The sequence below is a fragment of the Apteryx rowi genome, unplaced genomic scaffold, assembly GCF_003343035.1.
Source record: "Apteryx rowi isolate R43461 unplaced genomic scaffold, aptRow1 scaffold_913, whole genome shotgun sequence".
Lineage (NCBI taxonomy): Eukaryota > Metazoa > Chordata > Aves > Apterygiformes > Apterygidae > Apteryx > Apteryx rowi.
The window spans coordinates 48,424-75,113 of record NW_020451220.1 but is presented as its reverse complement, the minus strand read 5'-3'; the positions used below and the strand labels follow the sequence as shown (position 1 = coordinate 75,113).

Here is a 26,690-nt window from a genome sequence, read left to right as displayed (position 1 = left end):
CAGGGTATGCATTTTAATTTTTAAATGGGAATAAAAGCTGCTGGAGAGATGACTAATGCTTGTTTAGTCCTTGTTTTCTCTTCTGTCCCATTTTTTTCTAGTCCTGCAATGTCCAGTGTAGAATGATTTGGAAAACAGAAAAGTAGAAATACAAGATGAAACATGAATTAAAATATTTACCTGTCCCTAGCACGTATCTATCACAGCTGTGTGTGTGTGTAAAATAAGGTTGAAATACTAGGTAAAAATCTTGTTTTCTGTAAGAAACTGATTTTTAATTAAATTATGTATCAAAATAGCTTGATTTTTGAGGACCTGCTGCATTGTGTAGGTTTGGTTATCTGGCCTGATTCCTTTCTCCTTCAGATTATTTAGTTTCCTCTAAAACTGTTCTGAATATCTGTTGTTATAAATCAGAATGAGCAAATAGCAGAGTTTAGTGGCACAAACACTGAAATTTTAGTTCCATCAGCCTCCTTGAAAGGGCAAGGTAAAACAAACCAGCAAACACATGTAATCCCATCAGTATAACCTATTTTGTGTATGCGAATTAATGGATTACAAGGCATCACCCAGATCCTCTGTTTAACTTCTCCAGATGCTTAGGCTGACATTAATCTAACATTAGCTCAGTGTCAGAACTGGAATACATGAGAAGTCTAGGTCCTAAAAACTGTTTGCAGCAATTCCTAGAGAAATGAAAGAGCCTCTGCTCTATCATTTTACTTATAAGCTTCATGCATACACCACAGACATGTTTCATGTAAGTAAATATTTCTTACAGATTTATCAACAAAGATGACTAGTTTTGTAAAGAGCGTGTTTGTTGGTTTGTTTGTCCTCCAATATCAGTATGCTAGGCAATCTGCAGTCTTACATTATTCTTTCTGAAGTCAAACAACCCCTTATTTGGAAAGTAAAATACAAGGATAACGTGTGATGAAATTTTCAGCATGGCTAAATAACGTTCTTCGTGATGTTGTGTCCAAGTTATAAGCAAGCTTCAAGAGGAGGTTAAATAACCCATGCAATTTATGTAGACAAAAGAAACATTATGTGTATAGGTGTGCGTGTGTGTGTACACACACACACACACACACACACACACATATATGCAACAATTTATTATTAGTCTAGGTAGAATATTAGTAGTGTTGTTATCAAAATAGTGTTATTAGTCCAGTTACAGTGATACTAATATTTATCATGCAAAATATCCAATTATTACAGCTCATTCCCCATAAGGATACAATTAATTGATATACACAAACTTCTACTATCTGCACTTTTCTTTGGTGTTAGGTTCACCCTTTTTGTGCATAGTAATGTGGGTCTTTATCATCCCACGTTCTTTGCCATGAGCAGCGTTGTGTTGATGGTGGGGTTTTCTTCCTCCTTGCCTTTGGTTATGTTTGCATTCGCTGACAAAGTCCAATGACTTGCTTTTTTTTCAGGGCCCAACAAACTCTGTGTTATAGCCAAATGCTGAAATATTAATCTCATATTGAAACAGTTACATTTTTGAATTTTTTTCACACTGGAAGTCAAGTGAAAAAAGTGTTACTTGACCACCTTGTATAGTAGGTTTGACTTCATATATCCCAAAGAAGGAGAGGGATGACAAGTAAAAAAGTAATACTTCTGGATTTACCACTTTTCAGTGTTTAGCTTCAGATGAAGGACAGACTTCACCTCCTGCCTCTTGTCTCATTGCATCCTCTGTTCCCAGCCTGTCTGCCCACCTTTACGCAGCTCGTGGTGCTCTAATGCTGCAGAGATCAAAAATCACTCACTAACTCGTACTTAGTAGTCTTGCTGACCAATACTGTGAGGAAAATTTGCTGTTCCCTGACCCTGTTTTACATTTCCCTTCTATTTTCATCCAGTGTGGAATTATAAAGAGTGTACAGTATTTTCTGTCTGGTTCAAGAAGTTTGATCGTAAGATGCTGTATAGGGGTGGAAACTGTTCTGACCACACATTAACTGAATCACAGAATTTTCATTTCAGAGATGGAGGTGTGCTGGCTACCAAGGTCTTTGAGAAAAGTCAAGTTTTGTGCATCTTAAGCTCTGTCTTCCTGAGTGTATAATAGTGCCCGGGAACACCATGAAGCACTAGATGCTTTGTATTATTTTTCATCCATTTCAGCTGCAAATGAAAATAAAAGGGTTAGGAGTATCAAAGCAGAAAAAGCTGCCGAATGAGATGGCATTCCCTGTCAGCCTTAGAGGATAAAAAGTTGTTTGGGCGGTGTGTGTGTGTGTTTCTGGGTTGTTTTTTATATAACTATGCATCTTCAGGAAAAGGGTTTATGTGGCATGAAAATCTTGGTAGTCTCAAAGCAGAGAACATGCTTCTAAATAAAGAAAATAATTAGTGTAATGCCACAAATATTTAAGAGATATTAGGAATCTGTTTTTTTAATTTCTACACAATTTGGTCTAGATTTCAAATCCTTCTCAGCACATAGTTTCTGTAGGAATTATAGGTGTTCAACAGCTTTGAAAATCTTGTCTTTATTGGTTTAAATGCCTGAAACTTTAGATATTTTGGTGGAGATTGTTTAGTTAGTTCCTATGTTTTTTCTTGTTTATTAATTACCTTTGTTTTAAGAACATACTGTTTGAAACAAGAATTTATAATTTGTAATTTCAATATAAGAAACTTAAGAATAGCATACTTTAATCTGGAATAAATTGTGAAGAAAGGTCACTTGAATTCTGTCTGAATTCTGTCTTTTTCATTGACATTAAAGAACACATCTATGTATGGGTGAAAAATAACCTGACTACTCAGACCAGAGAATAAGATCAAATCTTTAGGTGAGAAAGATCTTATTGTCTGGTCTGGATAGATATATATATTTTCTATCAATATATGCAGATAAAGATTTGTATTTTCATTTCAAGATTAATTTCATAACTGAAGAAACCAAGCCATGTTTTACATTTTCAAAAAACATTCTGATTTTTAATGTTTTGCACAATATATTCAGGATATTCTAATTCCATTATATGTCACCTAGTAGTCTGACCTGTCTTCCTTCTTAACTATTTTTTCAGTTAAAATCTCATGGTCAGTACTCTCTTCCCACAAGTTATTTTTTCTCAGCCACTCTGTATCSCTTTAAACATTGCTCCACTTTATTACTGTAATTTCTTCCCCAGCTCTTCTCTGACTATATCTACTCTTGTCATTCTCACACAGCCTCAGCTATTATTTTCATCTAGTGGCCGCAGGCAGATGTCTGCTTCTGACTTGTCTCCATTGGTCCAGATTTTTGCTATCCCAGTGTTTTTTCCTTGATATCTCTCTCTGTTTACCTTTATTTTGGCTATTGAAATTCATACTTATCTTTCCTTGCAAGCCAGGCACACACCCTGTTTTCACTGCTGATACCACTACCCTTTTTCCCTTTATACAGAACTGTAGTTGACTGCATTTTTTTTTTCTTTGCTTACACATCCATACCCCATGTCCAAACACAATTTTCCTCCAGCTGGAATGTTGTTACAACTCTGATTGTAAAATCTATCCTTTCTTTGTGTGACCACAATACAAATAACTTCCCATGTTGTCATCTCCCTCATAATATTATTGTATCTCTTCCATTTCATCACCAATGTAACTACTAGTATCTTTTATCTTCCCCATCATCCCCATCACTGTGCCAGTCTTGCCGCATTTTCTGCCTTTTGTGCCATCATATCAGATTTGGTATTTTTTGCCTATCTTCAATATATTTCAGCACTTTGACACTCCCCATTTTTTTATTGTCATTTTGTTGCCTCAGCCACCTTTCTTCTGATCTCTTACCCTATTTTTTTTTCCTCTTGTGTAGCATCTTCATACATTTCAAGATATTTAATCTGTACTCTTTCATAGCATTGCAACCATATTCAGTTTGATTTTGAAGATTACCTTCTGCCATGATACCTGCAAGCAACTGGCAGTGAATTCTTACTAATTTGAAGGACATTGAACATAGGTGCTTTGTTAAACATAATACTTTTTTTGTTGTTGTTGTTGTCCTTTTTCCCTGTTTTGTGCAGTACTTCCCTTCTTAGACTGTGAGCTTTTGGAGATAGAATCTGAGCTGGTTTATATGCTCAGAAAACAACTAGAACATCACAACTAACAATAGCATTTGAGGAAAAACTTGAACATCATTGATAATAATGGATTTCCTTGCCCCCTTGCTACTTTGTTGTTCCTGTTGCAAAACATTGAAACAGACACTCAGTATATCTTATTATTAAGGAAAACTTTAAAAACACCATGTAAAACTGAGATATAAAACTTTTGTCTCTCTCTTTTTTTTAATGTTTGAGCCAACTCAGATTAACCAACACTTCTGCTTATTTTTCACTCCACTTGTGGATACGAGTCCAACTATAAGTCCTACGGGAAAAGCTTCCATTTAAATTAGTGGAGTCCTTTGCTGCCTAGTCACTGCCTGTTCCCCTGTGAGAGGCACGACAGTTTCTTGGAGGGTCTATGAGAAGTCTGCTCTCAACTCACTTAAATGAGCTGCAGCGTCTCACTCTCCTGCGTCCTCTCTGCAGGCCAACAAAGCTTGAATTCTGTGATCCTAAAGAAGTTGTTTTCTCCTCTTTCCCATAGCAGCACAACCCAGAGATTGCCAGGCTCCTGTGACCTTAGAAGTACTGATCTGAGCACAGGCTCATGCACAGAGCTTTGATTTCCTCTAGGCTGAGTTGTAAGAATTTACTGTCCTTTAGAACAAATGTTTATGTGTGTATGTATGTGTGTATATACATACACACACACACACACACACACACACACACACATATATATATATAAAAAAAACCTGACAACCTGACAGTGGCTGAAAGAGTATGCTTGGGAGCAGTTATAAAAGTACAACATGTGCAGGTAGTCTTTCCTGTAGCAAGATCTTTCAATTTCTAGTAGTTTCTAGTAATTTCTAGTAGTGATTTAAGGATTTCCTGAATTTGCTTTGAATAGTTGAATAATGAAAGATGAAGAAGAAATATCTTTTTTTTTCATTTTTCATAGTGAAATCAAGTGAAAACATGTTTTGTTTTATTGTTAAAACAGTTGACTGAAAAGTGTAAGCACAGATAGATAATTCTGCTGAGCAAGGAAAGCTGATTTGCTGATTTGTTTCATTTACGTTAATGTGCTTGTTGTGTGGTAACTGCCATCAAGTAAAATCAGAGAATATTAGTGCAGCAACGCCAAGAAGTATGTGCAAATCAGTACCTTTGCTTCCAAAGCTTGATGCAAACAGATATGACAAATACAACTCTTCTTTTTGTCTTTAAGTCAAATCAGACTTTAATGTTATCCTGGTGCTTGAGTTGGTATAGTCATATGTGCCCTTGCATTCATTTGCATTGTGAGGAAATATAAGAAACTTGCATTTCTGTACTGGAGTGTTGTTTTCCCTGTTGTCTGAAGAGGATTTTAATTTTCTTTGACCAACATTCATGGCTGTGGTGGTAGATGTTGAAAAGTATTAGACGGACATCATTACCCCTCAATATAATCCTGAACATCTTCAGAAATGACAGAATAATCTTTAATTGATTTTTTTTCTTTTTACTTTCCTTTTTCTTTCTTTCTTTTTTTAACTTTTGTGTCCCTCCCTTTCTCCCTCCCTCTCCCCTTTTCTATTTTATAAAGTAAACTCTAAAATAACATGGATTCAAGCAAGAATTGAACTACTAATATAGATAGTGAACTTAACATTTAATTATTGTGAGGATAGACTTGAATAGTAGTACACCTAGCATATTTTTGCACTTGAATAAAATCAAATCACACAAAAATGATAATTTGAGTACCCATTGTCTGGAAAGCATGAAGTAATTTGGGCCATTTATTTAGAAGATTAGCAGAAGGAAAGCCTAAAACAAATTAAAATAATAATGTTACTTTAGAATCTTATCTACAGGAAGATGGAAGTATGTTTTAAGACTAGAAATTTCCTCTCCAGTCTTGTTTTAAACTCTTTTATATTAGTTTTCTTCTTTTTGTGGGAACCAAAGTTAAACTGATCTTCATAGGCCTAAGTACATTAAATGATGAACCAAGTAGACAAGATCTTCCCCCCGATAACCTTTTAAATTGTAATAACTTTTAACTAAATATGATACTTCTGAAAACTGTAATTTAGTGAAACAAGGAACCCTCCTTATTCCAAAGCCTGTTTAAATGAGATGGGGAATTATAGATGAAGAAAACCTATTGGTCAGTGGCTCTGCAAATGGGGATAGTATTGTTTAAGCATTTTGTAGTACATCTTCTTATTTTCTTTATTTTATTATTTAATCTTATTTCATGACATCCATAGCAGACTTCAGGAAGTCAGTTCCTGGAAGATTATTGTATTTGTCGAGCAGTTAAGGTCACACTCATCCTATTTCAATTTTATGTCTTGTAACACCATTTGTGGCTTACACTCCAGAGTGTATTGCCTGTCTGGTCTTATTGAATAAATTTAACTAGGTTATAACGTAATTTACTGGAGGTAGAGCACTCCCGTATGCCCAGAGTCTTCCCATACTCAAACTGCTGAACTCTAGCAGAGGGTCAGGTGAGTGACTCTCTGCCACCTGGAAAAGTCATGCAGGGAAACAAAAGCTCTTCTTGACAAAGAAGGCTCTATCATTAGTTTGTTTATGAGACCTTGACAGTTTTAACTTGTTATACAAATTAACTTCCTGCTACTGAAAAATAAACAGGAAAAAATATGATAAGCAGCAAATATTAATGAACAAATTAATTTCTGTGCCTCAATTCCCTTTCTGTAAAATAAAAGCATCACTCTACATAAACCCACCAGAAGTATTTTGAAAATTGACATAGTTGTGAAGCACTCAGGCACTACAATACTACCCATGTATAAAAGCAGAAGCCAAGAGGAAAACTGATAATACTGTCATCAGAGCAGGATTTTAACAGAGCACAATTAATGAGGAGCAAATCAAATAACAATGAGGAGGAAGCAACATAACAAGTAGCTGCCTGTTAAGGTTTAAGGGAGTAATGCCACACTTGTGATGAATTTGCTGGGAGTCAGGTGGTGACATATTGTGTATAATATAATTACCGACTTTATTATACAGATACACACAAGATGAAACAAATTGAAGCTTCCTAGGCAACCTTAATTTTGGCATTTCCAGACTTCTGAAAGTTTTAGTTTGTATTTCTTAAGAATAATTTTTTGCAGGTTTTACCATTAATTATATTTTGTGCCTGGCAGTCACAAACATTCTATAGAAGCAGATGTAACAACGTATTGATTTTGCCTTTTCAGTTACAAAATGTGTTATTATCTAAATCAATAAATCAGTATCTAATTCCTGTTGAATATTTATTGGCTGCCAAAAATACAGCCTGGTTGTTGTCTTTCCTCAGGCTATTCTACCTTATTGTTGTATATCCATTATAATATATGGAAAAATAGGACTGTTTAAATTTTGAGTTAAGGGGTATTAGTGCAGATTATACATGCTTTTACAATTCCCTTATCTTACTTTCTTCTCAGAAAAAGGCACCACTCTCTCCATTTTCCATTTGTAATTATGAAACCTTAGGCATTGTATTTTAAAGTGCTTTTAAAAATTCAAGATATAATATCTCTTCTTTTAGGAAGCATTATTTGATAATTCAGCTGTCATAGTTTAAATATACAGAGCATTTATGCTAACAAAAAGGCAATTATTGGCTTTATGTAATCAATTTTGAATTATCCTGAAGATTATATGGACTGTTACAGAGTCTGCTAAATTTCTCTTGGTGCCATATTACTTTATCAAAGTATATTTGGGGTATAGATAGCCTGAGTAGTAGCTTTTATTATTCCATATTTCCTGTGTTTTGGAAAGGAGTTATATTTATTTTCTTACTCTGGTAGTTTCTGGTTGTATAGTCATAGGCACCTTATAATTGATGTGTGAAAGCATGATTTCCCAAATTATGTTCTTTACTTCTGTTACTATCTACTATACTTTTGAAAACTCTCTGTCTTTATACCCTGGCTGTGCTTGGGAATGATATCAATTGAATTACATTGTATAAGATGTGATTTTATTTTTATTTTATTTTTTTGTCTCTCACTCTTTAAATATCATTTTCACAGTCTTACTTAGATGTGGATACAGTAGTATCAATCTGAGATCTGCAATATTAGCATCATTATTTATTTTAGAAAGGGCATAGCTATAGTGGTATAAAGTATCTTTGTATAAGCGTAACTGCATTTCATCAAGTGTGTCCTTTTCTGGATCCAGCTTGAACAGCTGGGGCCTCTGCCATCCAGCTGTTTATGGCTGCCCAGCAGGTGGAGGTTACTTGTTTCACGGTTCAGCCAACAGAAGAGAAATGCAAGTTCTGACTACTCTGCTACAGTAAAATTAGCAATTGCTTCAAAGCATTTAATCAGCAATTAAGTTAAATTTGCTAGTTTTATACTTAAGCAGATCAAGTTGAGTTCCACTGGCTGTGCACTGAAGAAGTATATCCTCAGGTATGAATATAGTACCAGTCATCCAGGGATCATAGATCTTGGATTTCCATCAGTTTGCAAAATGATCCTATCTTTAAGTACCAAGCAGGTTTCACTGTTTTACCTATAAGAGTACAGCTGAAACCTTAAGATGTTATTTTTATATGCTTATATTTTATTGAGCATTGAATTATTTGATTTTTCTTGTTTCATCCAGACTTATACCATGACCCTTTTCCCATTTCTATTAAAAAAAACAAAATCCCAAAACAAAAAAAAATTTCAAAATTCTTCCCTTTTCACCAGCAACACGCTCTTGCATAATGACGAGCAACAACTACTACTAAAAAAAAACAGAAACACAAAACCTTTCTGCCTATTGGCTTTAATTGCTGGGAAAAGCAAAAATAATTGATTTCTCTACCAAAAACTTCATATATCTTTGGAGATAGTTTTGCTTAGCTGGCATTATTCAAGATCTGCTAGCTTCACCTCCATAGAAAAGGCATACTTATGGTCTGCTTTTGTACCTTGCATTTCATCCAGCCAAGGGACAATGTGTGCAGTTCACCATCAGAGTCCATAAGTGAAGCTTGCCTAGAAGTCCGCTGCCTAGCTGCTGTCTGAGATTTTTGGGAGAGCTGTGGACAGTGGAAACTTTAATGGGAACAATCATTTTCTGAACTTTTCCATAAGCCCACTGAATTTCCATCCCTAGACACTGGATGGGAGCATTTCAGAAAAGCAAAAGAAATACACTGTAGAGTTAGACAGCTCATTTTCATGAGACAAATCTTCAGAGCTCCAAGGACATCATGATTAAGGAGTAATCTTAAATCAGGTTAATGTATAATCACATTAAAGTATAATATATATTTGTCTCTATTATTTTACTGTAAACTTCTTATTGCCCAGAATCTCCAGGTGACTTCAGTCACACTTCTGCTTGCCAGCACCACAAGTCTTGCACATGCTTTGGCTATTAGCTATGAAAAAAGCATTTAGCTTCATGAAAAAGATACTTCTGCATTATTATTTGACAATAATAAAAGGAAGACTTTTTTGATTTTTGAAAATCTGGCACTCCTTCCTATTTTCATATACCTATAAAAGTTTGTTCTTCTGTATTTTCTGTGAATTCCTTTTTGCTTCACCACTAGTGTTCTTGCACTGGCTATTTTTAGATATTAGGCTAGCTACTGTGTTCTTCTTTAAACTTTGTTCTGGATAAGGTAACTTCCTCAAATGAAATATATATATATATATATGTTATTGCTTATAGGATGGAATGGGAAATTTGAGAGTCACTAGAAAAGGAATACGACTTGAAGGAATATCTGAATTTCTACTTCCACTATATGTGAAAGAAATCCATTCCAGAAAGGTATGTTTTGCATCTTTTTTTCTTAATTTACAGTCAATATAAATGAAAAATTTCAGTCTCAAATTACCAAGTTTCATTCTTACACCTCCTAAACTAGCAATCAGTAGGGTTTTGTTTTGAGAATATGTTAAAAGAGAAAGCTGCCTTCATGTCAAAAATGAGTTTTTCTGAAACTTTGCTTGCCTCCTGAAAGAAATTTCTTACACTTAAGAAAGGAATCTCAAAGCATGTGTATTTTGTACTTGAAATGACCTCAGCATTGGAAATAGAACATTTGACAATTGATGTGAACTCTAGAAATCCAAGATTGATGGTGTAACATACACAAAATGCAGTGAAATAAATGAATAATTTTATATATGCTTAAGTAATTCAACCTGAGTCCTTTCTGGTTTTAGCTAGTTTTTTTTTTTTAATAGGTAAAAGCAATCTTACTAAACTGCATAATGTCTCTAAGATGGAATTTTTCAAAACAAACGATTTGTAATATTGTTAAATGTAATTGTTTTATCATTTAGCAGCAGGTTATTATAGAGAGGAAAAAAGTAAATCAGGATACTGTGTATTCAGAAGTTCAATATTACTCATTTTGACTCAGTCGTGCTGGTTTGTATAATATCATAGATCTATCAAAAATCATTTTGCAATATTTGAAATCTATTAAGTCCTTGCTCCCATACAAGTGATAACCTATGATCAGAGAAGAATGTTATAATGGTTTTCAGTTAATGAAGTGCAAAGAATTGTAATAATACAAAAGTTGACAGGAGTGCAGGACATGTTTATACCGTAAATGCTTTTGTGGAGAATTCTTTCTTTACAGTGTGTTGAAATTTATCTTACATGCATAAAAATATGTCTCAAGTACATTCATAAATGATGTCATGACAGTTTCCAATTTCTCTTAATTATTTAACTCTTAATTATGTTAACAGATGTGCAAGATGAACAGCTAGTCTCTTTGTCCTTTTCTTCTGTAAAACTAAGCTCTTTCAATGTTTAACAGAGTTGCAATATTGACCTAGGTAATGGAAATAGTCTATAATATTTAATTAACAGTGTATCCATCAATAATGTCCTATTTTTATTACTTTATTAAGCGGATAATATTCTTTTAGTTTTGGATTTAGTAAGGTCAAACTATGCTTTCTAAAATTGGAAAGGCATCTACAAGAGAAATTTGGCCGTGGTTTTTATCCTGGCTATGGAAAGGACTAAGTACCTCTAAAATAATTTCTATGATCTTTTAATATTTCCTTTATGGTTTCAAAACTACAGAATTTATCATATTAACCAACATACTTTCAGTTTTTCTATCTGTTTCTAATCTTAATATCAAATATAAAAAAAAATCTTTAATATAATGCTTAAAGCATGAACCTGTCCAGTATAAATATTTTGATATGTGGAGTTTGAAATCTGTGTAAAATTCCCAGGCTGTATAACCTGTATACCCACCCTTCAAGGAGGACGCTTTTTTTCCTAGAAATTACAGAATGTTGTTCATGGCGTGTTCATTTTTTCCTCAGTCCCTACTCACAGGTGGATGGTGTCTATTATTGTACCAGTTCCAGTTACTGTACATAACAGTTACGGATTTGGGATATTTGCTTGCAGAGGGCTTCACACTGCAGAACGTTGGCTCTATTAAAGTAAATGTGGAAACTTCTGTTTCAAGTGAGATTAATGAGATGTCCAAGTAGGGCCCTAATTTCACTCAGAGCTGCTAGCCAACCTGAGAAAAAATGCACACAAATATAAGTGCTATAAAGGAACAGGATGCAAAGTCTACCAGTAGCCTAACATAAGGTTACATTAGTCCTATAAGGCTGAAGGGAAATAAAGATAGGCCTGTCAATAAGTGTCCTCAAACCAACAGAAGAAAACAGGTAGAATACCTCAATAGCTGGACAAAGTATCTCAAATAAAATTTTACTTTTGGTGTCACAGATCTATTCAGGTCTGACATTAGAACACTTGTTATCTAGCTTAAAAAAGTATTATGTATGCAGATTTAGTTATCATCTTGCAGAGCTTGTGAATCCTGTGGTCATCCCAACTCTTCACCAACTTGTTCAGTAGTTATTGCGCTAAAGTTCTAGTAACTTGTGGCATATGCTAACGTGAATGGTACGGAGGAACACGGGGGAAAAACACTCTGGAGCTGTGCTTAGCTTTAAAGTAGGTGTTCAAGATGTCTCTGCATGTGGCGTTCCCAGGCATGTGGCATCTGCATGTGGCATTAGCTGCTGTGTCACTTGGGAAAGGGAACTCCGTGCTGGAGAAATCTTAAGTGTGAGTTAAGTTTCTGAGCTCTCATTATAGTCAGTAGAGATCTAGTCAATACAGGCAGTGTAAATTGGTTGGAGAATGGATATCTGAGTTCTTTAAAACAAAACAAAACAAACTTTAAATGATATTTTCTCCTGCCAGTGTATACAATTTACTATGGAAAAGTAGTAAAATTAGAAAGAAACAGTAAAAAAATTCACATCTTAAGTAAACAGAATATTCATTCATGTTTTGGCTGTAGAAGTTGCATAAATTAGATGGCTGCTCACTCGGAGGCGCAGTTTCCCCAATTTCTGTCATCTTGCTTTGCCCTTTCTGCTGCATTCTGCCAGTGTGGGTTCTGCAGACATAGATAACTGAAAAAAGTAAAAATTCCGTGAAACATGGCTATAATATCCTACCTAAAACTTCATTTTCACAAAAAATACATTTTTTATGTAGTTTTGTCAAAAGTGTTTTCATCAAATGAATTAACTTCATGTCAGATCTTGAACTTGAAATTCCACTTCTGTGTTTTCTCCAGACCTTTTCTTTGACTTCTTGGAATTTCTTAAATGTTGTTTGGTAAGCTTTCTTTTCCTTTGTTATCATGATGGCAAATCTTGATGGCAGTACTTTCTGGCTTTAGTGCAATGCTGAATCTGTTTCAGGTTAGTTAAAGAGCAAAATATTCAGTTATTAGAGAAAATCTTTCTACTTCCAGCCGCTGTTTTCAGGCTTACACTGATAGCTGAGCTGTTGACCTATGGCCTTGAATTTTCTTGCAATGTGTCAGTATGCATCTTTATCGTTTAAGAACGGGCCATGTTCTGAACCGTCTTCACAGACTGTAACTAGACTTCTGCTTAGAGATATAGACAAATATTTCTGATGACTGTTGCTCATATGAGGTTAACATAATGATGGAGTTATTTTAAAATCCCATTTACTAGATCAAAATTTAGAAAGATATTTCACAATTATAAAGCATGTATGAAATTCCATCTAGTGTGGATAAAAGTTGAATTGATTAATATTGATTATGAACCAACCATCAAGGTAGTTTATATCATAAATGTTGCTTTGAAAAATGTGAGAAATTTGTGAGTTATTTGAGATTCTTGTAAGTTACAAAGGTGTTAGTTTCTCTACCACTGCTTTTTTATGCATGTAATTACACTGGTCTTGTGTTGATAAAGTATCTGGTTTCTTCATTTGATTGTGCTAGTAGGAATACTGGTTGACCAGAGAGGTTGTGGAGTCTCCATCCTTGCAGATATTCAAAAGCCATCTGGACAGGGTCCTGGGCAACATGCTCCAGGTGACCCTGCTTGAGGAGGGGGTTGGACTAAATGATATCCAGAGGTCACTTCCAACCTCAACCATTCTGTGATTCTGTGATTTCTTGGCTAGAATAGAAATATATTTTTTTAACTTACATAGAAATAATTTTCTTTGCTTCTCTACAGTCTGTTTTATAGAAATCTCATGGAAGGTAATAGTTTAATGAAATTTTTGTTAAGTACCTCTTGCACAAAACATATAATCATAGAATAATTTAGGTTGCAAGGGTTGTCTGATCTGGTTACCTGGACAAAGCAGTGCCTTCTTTGAAGCTGCGTGAAGAAGGCATGTTACCCACGACTACCAAGCACCCTCATATGTACACCTTCTTGTCTCGGGGACCAGTGCATGATCAGTCTGGTTAGTTGTCGTGCCTGAAATGTGTTCATAATCAGTTATAATGTCCTGTGGAGATTTCATTTTTGTTGGTTTGGTGGTTGAGGGACAGAAACTCACCTTCCCCCCTCCCCCCCCCCCAAGCATATTCTTCTAAAAACTTAAGGCCAAATTGTTCCCTGTATACAGCCTACTTTCTGCTCCGTAAGATGCCCCATTGCCATATAGTAAAACTATCATGAGAGTCCTGCACTCTTACCGCTACTGAGGGATGATGGTACCAGGGAAAACCCAGTTAGGAGATGTAGTTATTTTCCACCTTTTTTGGACTATCAAAGAATCAAAAAGGCACCTAAGATTCTGCCCTCTTTATTGCTCAGTGTAAAGTACAATGCTTGTTTCTGCAGCTGCATGTCACATTCCTCTCTGGTAAAGTCTGAAATGCTCCCAGTTCATTTTTCTGATACCTACTCTTCAGATTTGCCTTTGGGAATCACTCACCTGTCAGTGAGAATAAAGTCATTACTATGGCATAAAGGGCCCCCTAAGTCATTGCGGCTTTCAACGTGGTGTAGTTCCAATGTACTGAAAGTCCAGTGTCAGTTTATTGGCTATGAACATGATATAAGGTATTCTTAATCACAAGTTTTGCCAAGGGACAAGTCACTCTTATATTTGTTGGTGGTGGTCTCTGTAGGGACTGCCATTCTGAAATTGAGTTGGCTGTACTCCACTCCTTGCTGACAGCTGGTAAGACCTTCATGAATCATGACTTTGCCCTTGATTTTCTATACTTCACTGAAACTTGTCTGGGGGTCACCCAATTGTACAACTTTATCTTTTGAACACATCATTTTTTCATGTCACCCTGATACTCCACTTATGATTACAGTGATTTGTTGTTCATCCAAGGAGGATGTCTGCTACTTATGCTGAAAAATCTGAGTTGATATTACCCAAGCTTTTATTTTGGTTGATTACAGTTCATGAACAAAGTCATGAATGGCCTAAATCCTCCCAATTTTTATACCAGCCTGAGGAACAGATTTTGATTTGGGAACATTTCTTCAGAATGATGTGGAACAATTAAAGAAGTAGTGACTGTTTCTTTTGGGGTTTTGTTTTTGTTCTGGTATCAAATGCATCTTCAGTTTTAAAATATTTCCTTGATTGTAATGCATCTGTATTCCACTAGGACAAATTTCAATGAAACACTGATATTTCAGTTTGCTCATCATATCCTGTGTCTGATCCTAAAACTCACTCAAAGTGATTGTTTTGAGTTTTTTTGACTGTATGGACTTCTGCTCTGTAGAAACCATAGAACTTTGGATGCACAGATAAAAAGAATAATAATTAAAAAAAGGGGGAGCTGTTGTTGGGGGCGGGAGGATTCATGTAAATCGTTAAGCACAAAAAAGTACATAATTTGTCACAACAAAAACTGCTAATCTGTTAGTCCTGACTTGAGGACTGCTGAGGCGATTTGAAATGTATTTCTTTAAGTCAGAATGTGTGATGCCTTGTTTGTAGGCCTTTGGTATCAAAGGTAAAGACAAAGTTTCACAAATATATTGTAAACATGTATGTTGTTTAAGTTAGGAGAGCAACATTATATTCCAAGACTCTCTATATTAACAGCAAGGAACACACACGTAATAACGTTAAATATCTAATACTCTAGAGAGTCATCAGCATGAATTTACAAAGGGGAAATCATGCCTGACCAACCTGATAGCCTTCTGTGAAGAGATGCCTGGCTTGGTGGATGAGGGGGGAAACAGTGGATGTTGTTTGACTTCAGCAAGACTTTCAACACTGTCTCCCATAACATCCTTATGGATAAACTCATGAAGGTGTGGGCTATATAAGAGGACAGTGAATGCACTGAAAACTGACTGAACTGCTGGACTCAAAGGATTGTCATCAGTGACATCGGTCCAGCTGGATGCCCATCACTAGTGATGTTCCCCAGGGGTAGATACTGGGGCCAGTACTGTTTAACCTCTTCATGAATGACCTGGATGATGGGACAGAGTGAACCCGGAGCAAGTTTACATATGGTACAAAACTGAGAGGACTGGCTGATAGACTAGATAGTTGTGCTGCCATTCAGAAGGACCTCAGCAGGCTAGAGAAATGGGCAGACAGGAACCTCAGGAAGTTCAGCAAAGGGAAGTGCCAAGCCCTGCACCTGGGGAGGGATAACTCCAGGCACAAGTGCAGGCAGAGGGCCAACAGGCTGGAAAGGAGCTTTGCAGAAAAAGACCTAGGGGTCCTGGTGGACACCACGTTGAGCATGAACCAGCATGTTCAATGCCCTTGCAGCAAAGGGCCACAAAGATGCTTAAGGGATTGGAGTATCCGACATAAGATGAGAGACTGAGAGTGCTGGGATTGTTTAGCTGGGAGAAGGGAAGGCTCACACTTACCAATGTCTATAATACCTGGGGCAGGGGGAGTTAAAGAAGATGGGGCTAGGCTCTTCTCACTGGTGCCCAGTGACAGAACAAGAGGCAATGGGCACAACTTGAAATACAGGAAATTCCATGATTGTATAGGATGGATGATATCTCTATCCCTGGAGATATTTAAAACCTGACTGGTCATGGCCCTGGGCAACCTGCTTTAGTAGACCCAGGTTTGAGTAGGGAGCTTGGAATAGATGGTCTCCAGAGGACCCTTCCAACCTCAGTGATTTTTGTAATTCTATGAAAAGTCTAGATATGTAAATTATGTGATAGTGTCAGTAAAACCTGTTTCCAGTTTGCTGTCTTCATAAGCAAGTCCACAAATAAGTAGTTTCATTTGTGATGGAGTATGTTCTGGACAAAAGAATAAGAAATTAATTTATTTACGCAGAATAAACCAAGAAAAATAATGAAATTATAGCTGTTTTAACTGTAATAGTTGTAATTGTTTCCAACTCTGTAATAATAACATTCTTACTTTTAAGATTCATCTGATATGAATCACGAAAAAAGAATTGGATGAAATAAGCAGATCAAAACTTCAAAGACAAAGCTTTGAAATGAATATAAGAAGGATTCTCAAGATATACATTCTGAAACAGAAATTGTTGTCTTAGTTAATGTATAGTTTCTTTAAGTGCAGTCCTACTTGCAAAATTAGTTTTATCCATTAGATAAATATATAGACAAATTTATTTCATATTTTGAAATAAAACAGAAATATTGGTCATATGTAGTAGAGTCCTTTTTACTTAATCAGCCTTGCTTTCAGTATACTATGTATTTTGTATTATGTTTTCACACTTAAAAAAAATCTGTTATCAAAGTATAAAAAGTATACAAGTCATTCATAATCTGCAAAAATAAGCAACAATAAGATTTAAAAGCAAAATCTGTTTGTTATTGTAAAGGAGCTGGGAATGCTCAAATGCAAGTAGTGAAACAATTTTTGTTTTAATGACATCTTATGTAAAGTCATAGAAGCTTACTTCCAGAGTTTGATGAACCAATTTAGAAGAATAATTCTTCTAATTTTACATCTATTTAGGTATGATGTCAGACCTTTGTTATATTAGACTAAGTTTTCTCCTGTTATTGTTCTCAGCATTTCTGCATTCTATCAGGAAGAATTAAATTCCTAATAGAAAAAACCTGGATTTTAATTGTAGAGGAAATACTGCACACAGTTTGCTAAGTGTCTTATATGAGAATAGGGAAAATTAACAAATATATCGAAGTTTAGAATGAAGAAAATAAGAATGAATCTTACCTTTATTCCAAACTCTTTGTCTACCAGTAGTGAAATTCCTGGTATAAAATATAGTGTAATCTTCACATCTTTTTTTGTCGTTTCCTAATTAGAAGACCATTCCCCTCCTATAGGGGCAAATTACTTCTTCCTCCACAGCTTGCGACAGCTGACTACCACAAGCAGATATTGTGCTTGCAGGATGGTATTTATAATATTTTCCATCTCCTCTTTGAAATGAGCTTTCTATTTTTTTCTCTATTCAGTAAAAACTGAGTTGGTTTTGCTACTTCAAAATCTGCAATATTCTTTCATTTTTCAGTTTTTCTACACATATATATATGCATGTATATATCACACACATGCACGCACACACACACCACAATTTTTTTTGTTGCATTAATCTGTTTTCGTTTTTGTGTCCAGAGCCAGCTGGCAACATTTTAATGTTACTGGTTGGTCTTAAGAATTGGAACCTTTTATTCTAGAGACCAAGCATGCCTTTTGAGTGTACATTATGCATCCTTTCTAGTCATAAGAACTAGATCACAGTATAATCTTCTAGTTTCTGAAACAGCTTGTCACCAGTGATGAAATTTTCAGCTTTGAAAATGCATTTATAGGGTATTGTTTATTTGGGTTTTACTATGCCCTGAAGGAGTTTCCCATCCGTCTAGTAGTGTGACTTAAACTTCAAACTTTTTTATATATTTCTGAAATCCCTTCCTCAATGACTTCAAAATTGCATTTTTCTTGTGCTGCCAGATAATTTCTCAGAAAACTGCCCAGCTTCCATCAGTTTCAGGAAGCAGTGTAGCTGCAACATTACCTGTAATGAGGAAGAATCAAGCTTTCTTCCTCAAGAGTTAAAATAAGGTAGGGAGGGTAAATAAATACAAGAAGTGCTATAAGTATTTATTTCACCTRCAAATATCTTCACAGTTCAAACTACTTTATTAAAATAATGTGCTTTAGAACCAAAACCACCCTTTTCCTGTTTCCTGTACTGCCTACAGTAAGGGAAAACATTAGTGATACTCATTGCTAATAGATCTTAAACATGTTGTTAATTCAGCCCTTTCTTATAAAAGGCTGGTGGGGTAATAATTCTTCTTTTTAGATGTAAAATAAATAAGCACCATTTTTCATCATCTTGTGCTTTATGCTCTTGAATATTTACTAACACTGTTACTCCAAAGCAGTTTTGAAGTTGTTCTTTCGAGAAATAAAGTGCAAGGATTTGGTTATTTCAGAACAAGAACCATGTTTGACCCTGGCCTGCATCCAGCAGTGATAATAACAAGTAACATTAACATTAGTTGAAAGCCTTGCTGACTTTAACAGCATCTTCGTGAACCTAATTGCACAAAGCAAAACAATTAAAACTTTCTTCAGTACAAAGAGTATGATCAATGATATTGCTTGAATTCATTTTTCATTAAAGAAATTAAAAAATCAAGTAAAAATAACCTCAAAATTGTAATTTCTTGTCAGTAAATACCATGCACTCTAAAAAAAAATTAATAATAGCTCAGAGTGTCATCGAATTTGTGTATTTTATGCTGTGTTCCTGTGTCTAGCTTTGGATGTAATCATGCAGCCCTTTTTCAAGGGCAATTTCTTGTGGGTTTTGCAGAAAGGCATTCAAATTTTCTAAATTCCAATTTTTCCATGAACATTCCGATGAAATACTCTTTTTTTTTTTTTTTTTTGGTAACACTTCTGGGCTTTCCTATTAATAGATACCTTCTCCCTTTCTATGAAGTTAAGGAAATGAGAAACCGAGAGAAGATACTGAAAGGTTTATTATTCCAACCTCAGTTTATAGATATCAGCACATTTTGCTGATTTGCCAAAATGTTCCATTGTACCCATCCATTATATTTTAAGATATTATCAAAAGTTGTTTCAGAAAGCCTGAGTTTTCTGCTTGAGTTTTGAGAACTTCTTCTGTGTAAGAATCTGTCCAACTAAATTCCAGTTTATAACTGTTTAATGGTTACCTCTTTCAGGCAAATTTAGACATGAAATAAGCTACTTCAACTGTGTCGAAGTCCTTTGTCTCTTGTGCCTTCTTGAGAATAATGTAAAAAAAATGCTAAAAAATAATTCCTAAATTTTTTCACTAATGACTGAGTTGGTTTCTTTCTTTCTTTTTTTCTTTTTTTTTTTTGTATCTCCACTCTTTGTTGTAATTATGAAATACTACCCACATAACATCTACACAATACACTTTGTATTAACAGAGGCCTTGGGCCGCCTTCTGCTCTGGAAATGTAAGCATAGTGTTACCTCTACATTTTAAAACTCAGCTATAGCAGCAATATGGACTCTAGCCCATAGATACATGAACCCTTTCTATAATAAGTTAGACTTTAAAAGCTCAGTGTTGATCAGGCTTTCTGCTGCTTTGCTCTAGACTTTTTTTTGAACAAATTTAAAATTAAACATAAAGATTTTAAGTGTGTGAATATTTCAAAGACAAATCTCCAAACTATATAAATGTTCTCTAATTTCAGAAAAGACAAAACCCAATAAACTTGTATCACTGTGTGATGTATTATTTGAGTCTCATAGATACAAATTAGGGTTGTAAGAATAATTTTAACATGTATATTATAAGAACAGTTTTGGGGTAAATTCAGTTGGAAATAAATACTGAAAAGAACTTCAGGCTACAGATGTTGGAATTCATCAGTGAGACTGGGATAAAGAAAACTCCTAGGGAAAGCAAAAGACTTATAATGGAAGCAGCTGAACAAGTTAGCATCCTGTACTGGAACTGGTAATTACAGTTTCAGCATTATGATTGTATAATAAACATCTGGGGATTTACAGTAAAGCCGGTTCTTGRCCTTGAGCCAGAGATTCATTTATATCTTCAGCTGAATTGAAATCACTCATTCTGCAAGGAAAGTAACTTATAGTTCACAAAGTTTGTTAGTTTAGAGTGTCAATCTGTCATGCACAATTCTGCCAACAGTTTCTACAGTATATACTCTTGCAGTAGTCTTTGCAAGTATAAATGGTAACTGTAGTAGCACAGGTCTAGGTTTGTGATGGTGAAATGTTTTTGGTCTGGAGCCTAATTAGTTTTTAAAAGTACAATGTTATTGTACCTCATTCTCATTAGTAAAAGTGATATCTCTGTTGGTACCAAACTTGTCACTCCAACACTGATCTACATGAAATTAAATAATTTTTAGTAAAAAGGAAAACTGAAGTCTACACTAAGAATACAGAATGATTTGACTTTTTTTTTTTCTCCCTAACTGGTTTGGGTTATAAATAAAACATCTCTGAAATAAGTTTTGGCATGGTTTAGTTTTGGCGCTGAGTTTCTCCATTGGTATCCACCAGATTTGAATTTTCCTTTCAATCTGTGGCATCTTTTCCATATTATCTGAGGAAACCAAGGAACTATGAAATTCCAAAGGGAAAGTCCTTGATACTTGTGTTGTCATTTTAATAAAGTGTAGGCACTCTGGAATGTCAATGAGGTCCCCTGACAAGCTGAGCCAGAACACCAACAGAAAATGAAAGGTGGATCAGCTTTTTGCAGGAGCAACTACATTCTGCAAGCAGAAAAGTCATTTAAAAAGTATTTTGACCAAAATATTATCATGCCTAATTAAATCTGGGATCCTACATTAAGTTCTTTTAAGATGTAGGTGCAGATTCTGTTAATAAGGTATACTTCACTTGCATGCACTAATGTTTTGCAACACTATGATTCTATTGAGTAGTATACTAATTTTTGGAGTAGCCTCACTGATTATTCAACATGAATAAGGGCAATATAATTTTGTGTTTAGGAAGGTGAGAGAAACTATATGTCAGCATGTAAATTGGTAGCATTACTCTACTGCACAGATAAGATGGTAGGATTACCTGAAAGCAGCTGACACAAGAATGAAAGGGTGCTTCTTTACCTTATATTAAATGGTGGTAGATCATTTAATAGTAGGAAAAAACGTACGTAAGTACATGGAAGACAGGTATGTTCCTCAAAGTTTGTCTCCCATTAGTTGAAAAAGGATAGTTTGAAATGCATTGAAAGTTCTCACAGAAGAAGAAAATGATGAGTATCTGAAATATTGTCAATACAGTATGTAAGACGCCATGTTTATATTCTCTCAGCTCAAGACTATATTTTTTCTTTACTTTATACTTTGTTCTGAGCACCTTCAGAAATCTTGCAATTATCAGTTACTCTTTACACTGTTAGAGGAGCATTTAGAAGACTGTTCTGGGCTGCAAATAGAATCAGTGCTAGGGTTTGTGTATTTCTGGCTATTTTTCTTGTACCTTTCTCAGGCTGCAGTGGCTTACTTGGTATAATTGCCAGCGAAAATACTGGCAGAGGCACCTGCTGAGCACGGCACAGATGCTTTATGTGTGAATTCAAGTAGTCTGAATCAATAACTACTAACACATTCTACATAGAACATTTTGTCACGTGTATATTTTGGTAACAATAGCAAGCATAAATCTGTTTTTTCACCCTGAGTTTAGTTCTCAGATGAAAGCATATAGGTAAATCAATATTGTTTGATCTTCAGTTTTTGGTCAGGGACTGTGTATTTCACACATGTCCCTATCTCTTAGTCCAATAAGAACCAGGTGTGCAGCAACCACTTCTTTATGTCCCACTTACCTTGGTTTCTACATAGGAACCACATAAGGATCTACAGTGTCTAGGTATCTGGTATGCATGACAGCTGGGCCAGGATCACAAGGATCACCACATAATTCAGCAAGAGTTGTAGATGAAGCCAGCATGATGCAACCTTGCTGCTAGATTCCCTCCTGTTGAATAAACCCAGTACAGACGTAGAACAAACGTAGGAAGTAAACATAAACCATAACTGTGGGTGATTCCAAACTGGAGTATAACACATGGGTCCACTCCAGCCTGAAGGGACCATCCTGTCCTGGCAACAGCATCCAAAGCCATTCAGTTCTCCTGAGACAATAATGAAACTATTCTTTATGAGGTACGTGCAGACACTTGCTTCAGACCGTCTGAGATTACCAATTCTTTCTATGTGGATGTCTGTGTGAAAAGATTAGAGATGTTTAACTGTACATTTGGGTCAAATTTCAACTCATGTACAGAAAGTTTGCTGTCATATCAGTTATTCCCTAAAACAGACTAATCTTATATCAAATAAAAATATTATGCATATGAATGTTTCTCATCTTAGTTGTATGAAGGTCAAGAGACATTTTCCTTTATTTTTATGATCTGTAGATTTATGATTTTTAATAATTTTGTTAAACTTTGTAGTAAAAACAAACAGATTTTAGTGAATTGTTTTGATTAGTTTTTTAATAGATCAATTAAACTTTTGATCTTTAATATAAATTGCAGATGAATGACTTCCCAGTAGTTGAGTACAGTATCTCAGAATCATGCAGTCTTTTTTGGATGTGATTCTAACTCTTTATAATAGTTTCCTCTGATCCATAGGTGCATCACAGTTAGCATTTTAGTTTGGATCAAGAGTGTACTTTTGAAGTGCATCTTGCAACCCTCTCCAGTTACTGTCCTTTGATACGTATTGCAGCATGGTCTTGGAGCATGCAAACTGGATTCCTTTTCTGCAAAACTCTACTGGAATATGTTCTGCAACTGCTACTGGGCGTTAAATCCACAGGACTGGATAAAAGTTAATCAGAAGTAACACCTCACAAAACACAAAGAGTATGAACATTAGGTCCACAGCACCAACAGTTTTACTCTAAAAGTCAGTTCTAATTGGACCATACTAATGTAGATATAACCAGTTTCTCACTTCCCCTAATCAAGCTCTTCCCCCTTTCCTTTGCTTCCCTTCTAGTGAAGCAAAGGCCCCTGTTAGTTTGTCAACCCGCCTGCAGGTTTACGCATGAGGCTTAATTAATGTCTTCAGCTGTAATCTAGAGTGCGTGCACTCTCTCACCGACACTTTGGATAGATCTCTGTGTTTAAAGTGAAGTAAAACTGATAAAGAAATCTCTAAAGACTGAAACTTCCAAACCAGAAATGTTACTAAAAAATCACTATTTATCTTGAGAATAAATAAGAAGCTGCCTTTAGTTTTAACTTCTAATAGTTCACTAGTTTCTTAAAGCCCTTAATTATATCAGACTGTGTGTATCTGTTCTTCTTGTTTGTAACCTATTATGCTTGGCTGTACAGATAAGAAACTATATTAAGTAAGGTTCAATAGGCAGGGAATCTGAACAGAATTAGAATCCAGAGTCATCCATGTGTCTACAGTTTTTGACAAATTTCCACAGAAATACCCTTTCTTTGCAATTCAGCTTTGCCTTGCTAAAGGATTTCTGTGTATCTCTCCCTTTTTTTTTTTTAATGTTCTCTTTTACTGGGCCCCTTCAGAAACTTCAGCTATATAATGTACATTAAAAAAAAAATCGTTTTTGTTTTATAAATCATTCTTGAAGAAGGTCTCAGGATCAGAATATCTTTGGAAACCTTTCAATTTCACTGTGCTCATGTGATAACCCTTTTGTTTCATTTAATTTTCAGGGGTGAATACCATCGTCTCTTCTGATTAACTTCATAGTTTTACTTGAGTAAATTATTTACTATATGGCTCATCTTCAACAGTAGACCTTACTACCTACATGTGCTGTGCCCCTAACTTAGCAAGCTTTTAACCAAATTTCATTCATTCCCTTGGATGAATCTTTGGTAATTTCATGTTTTGATTTTTAACACACAGAATTGCCATTCTAAACTGTATGTCATTTTGCCATAAATTGTGAATTAGATTGTCTTAAAAATTATAAATCCAGCAGCTCATTTCTCACCAGAGCTGGGAAATTCAACAAGTGTGTCCACCTAGCCTTTTACCTGTTTTTGTCTTCCACCCTCAGGTGAAAAGAAAGGGTAAGGTTGGTAAGATACTTTGACAGTAAACAAATTCATTTTATTTAGATTGATATAAGCCTTTAAAAGTAAAAGACTGCCCAGAAGAATATCTTGCCCTGGCAATTTCCTGTTTCATATCACTTTCAGTACCAGAGGGTACCATTTCTAGGATTTATATGAGTGCTTAGAATTTAGACTTTTATTTCTCTATGCCATTTGTTTTTGTGCTGAGATGGCTACAAAGGTTAGAAAAAGCAGAATGATGATCAGTTTTTATTTCTAAAGGTCAATAGCTTTCTTCACAATTTCAGACAAAATGGCTTCTGTGCCTCAATTCCTTTTCTGTAAAACAGGGATAACAGCACTTTCTTATCTCGCAGAAAGTTGTAAGGCTAGATGCTGTAAAAGGTTATGTACGCTGTGAGACCTTTTAAGCAAATACAAACAACAGGGCATAGTGGTGTTGGTACTATGTAAAGTAGTAAATATTGTATCTGTTTAGAGTGTTTTATATCAAACATACTGAGACCGTCCATTAATGTTCAGTGCCACTAGTTACTATTACAACTATTATTTTGTTTTCCATCTAGAAGATCAAGTTTATAAGCATCATTCTAAGCTCATCCTTCTCTTATAATTTATTTCCTGTGTGTTTTGAGACTGATGAGCTAGAAATTGCCCATGAGATGTGGTATTTTTTTCTAATCAGAAGCTATAAAAAGTAAAGCCTAGCATTATTTTATTGCTCTACTAAACAGTTCTTCTAATGAGACTACCAATACAATGTTCCCATTAAAAAAATGAAACTGATAATGATGTTGCTCCTGATTGGGAATGAAGGACAAACAGTTTTGTTACGAATTGTTTCTAGCAAACGTCTTCATCCTTTGAGATGCTTCAGGAGCAGGAGCACTAACACTAGAGATAGTGCATTGAAAGTAAACAGCAACTTTGTCAAGGTAAGATAGAAAAATAGGGAGATTCCATTCATTCTGCTTGTCCTAAATGTTTCAGTCCACATTAGTACAAGTAAGCTCTGACTCAAAGTGAATACATTTACAGCATCTTAAATATGGTGGTATTTTTTACAAAAACGTATTGGAAAAGCACATCATGTTCTTTAACATTTTCACAAGCCTGATGTTTCCTACAGCTTCTTTTCTTTGATGTGTTTTTTCCTTTCAAAAGTAAATAACCTTTGATCATAAATACAATATGCAAGGGGTGCCAAAGTCTGAGCAACAGAGGGGGTCATTAATTTACTGGAGCCAGACAATGTACGAATGGGCTTCCCCTCTCTATAAAATGCTATTTTTTCTTTATGCTTTATGAGAATGAATCTAAGACTTTCTGAATCTGTGTGTGTACTTGGGTCTGTGTGCATTTGTGTGTGTGTAAAAGACAGAGAAAGAGAATGTGATCCTCACCCAGGACATAAAGCTCTGGAAAATTAAGGTTTAAGTCCCTGATCTTAGTCAAGAGGACCAAGCCAAGAGGACTGTTGATGCTTTTTCTGGAAAGGATTTCTTTCTGGTCTTGATTTTAAAATTTCTTTCTCTTTCAAAATCAGTGTATATATTCTCATAAGAGTTTTAGGGGTTTTTTGAAGGAAAATTTCATCTGATTTCATGTAATGGTTCCTAACTGGTTTGTTTCCACACCTCTCTAGAATTTCCAGAATAAGTGAGGAAGGCCTGATTCTTATGCTTTTAAAGCATGGAAAGGAGCAAAAGGCAATTTCTAAGAGAGCTTGGACAGCTAAGAAATGATGATTATAAGTGAGCAATTACAAGTGCTTACTGCTGAAACCATTGAACTTTGAAACTGGCCTCTTGTTTGCTTGGCAACAAATGCACACTGCCAGGCTCAGTAGGAAATTCTACACAGTGAAAAAGTATTTGTTCTGTTGAGTTTTATTTCATCTTTTGAAATCGTGTAAGTTGCAAAGCCTACTTTATGTTGAAGGTGTAAGTCTTGGTTTGAAAGCTAAAGGACTATCCTAAGTGGATTGGTCACTGTTCTTCTCCTCCCTTACTGGAGGATCTACAGGTAGTTGTTGACTGGGCTTTGGACTCAGACTCCTCTGGAGGTTGGCCATTTTTTCCTGGATATAGGTACTCCTAATGTCTAGAGAGTTCTAGATGTGATTGTTTTCTATTTAATGTGGACCACCAGCAATGCAATTTTTTTTAATTGCTGGAACCATTTCATGCTTTTGTTCTTGAAAATTTGACATGATCCAATTGGTG

The 26,690-nt window shown here is 35.3% G+C and overlaps 1 protein-coding gene across 1 annotated transcript in view; it reads left to right on the top strand.

The window, feature by feature from the left end:
* LOC112978307 (zeta-sarcoglycan-like) overlaps nt 1-26,690 on the top strand; it is a gene marked incomplete at its 3' end in the record, with an annotated part of 165,467 nt that overhangs the window by 108,770 nt on the left and 30,007 nt on the right. Inside the window, exon 3 of the mRNA XM_026091677.1 lies at nt 9,789-9,890. Within this exon, the coding sequence (XP_025947462.1) occupies nt 9,789-9,890 (102 nt within the window). The remainder of the gene's footprint in view (nt 1-9,788; nt 9,891-26,690) is intronic.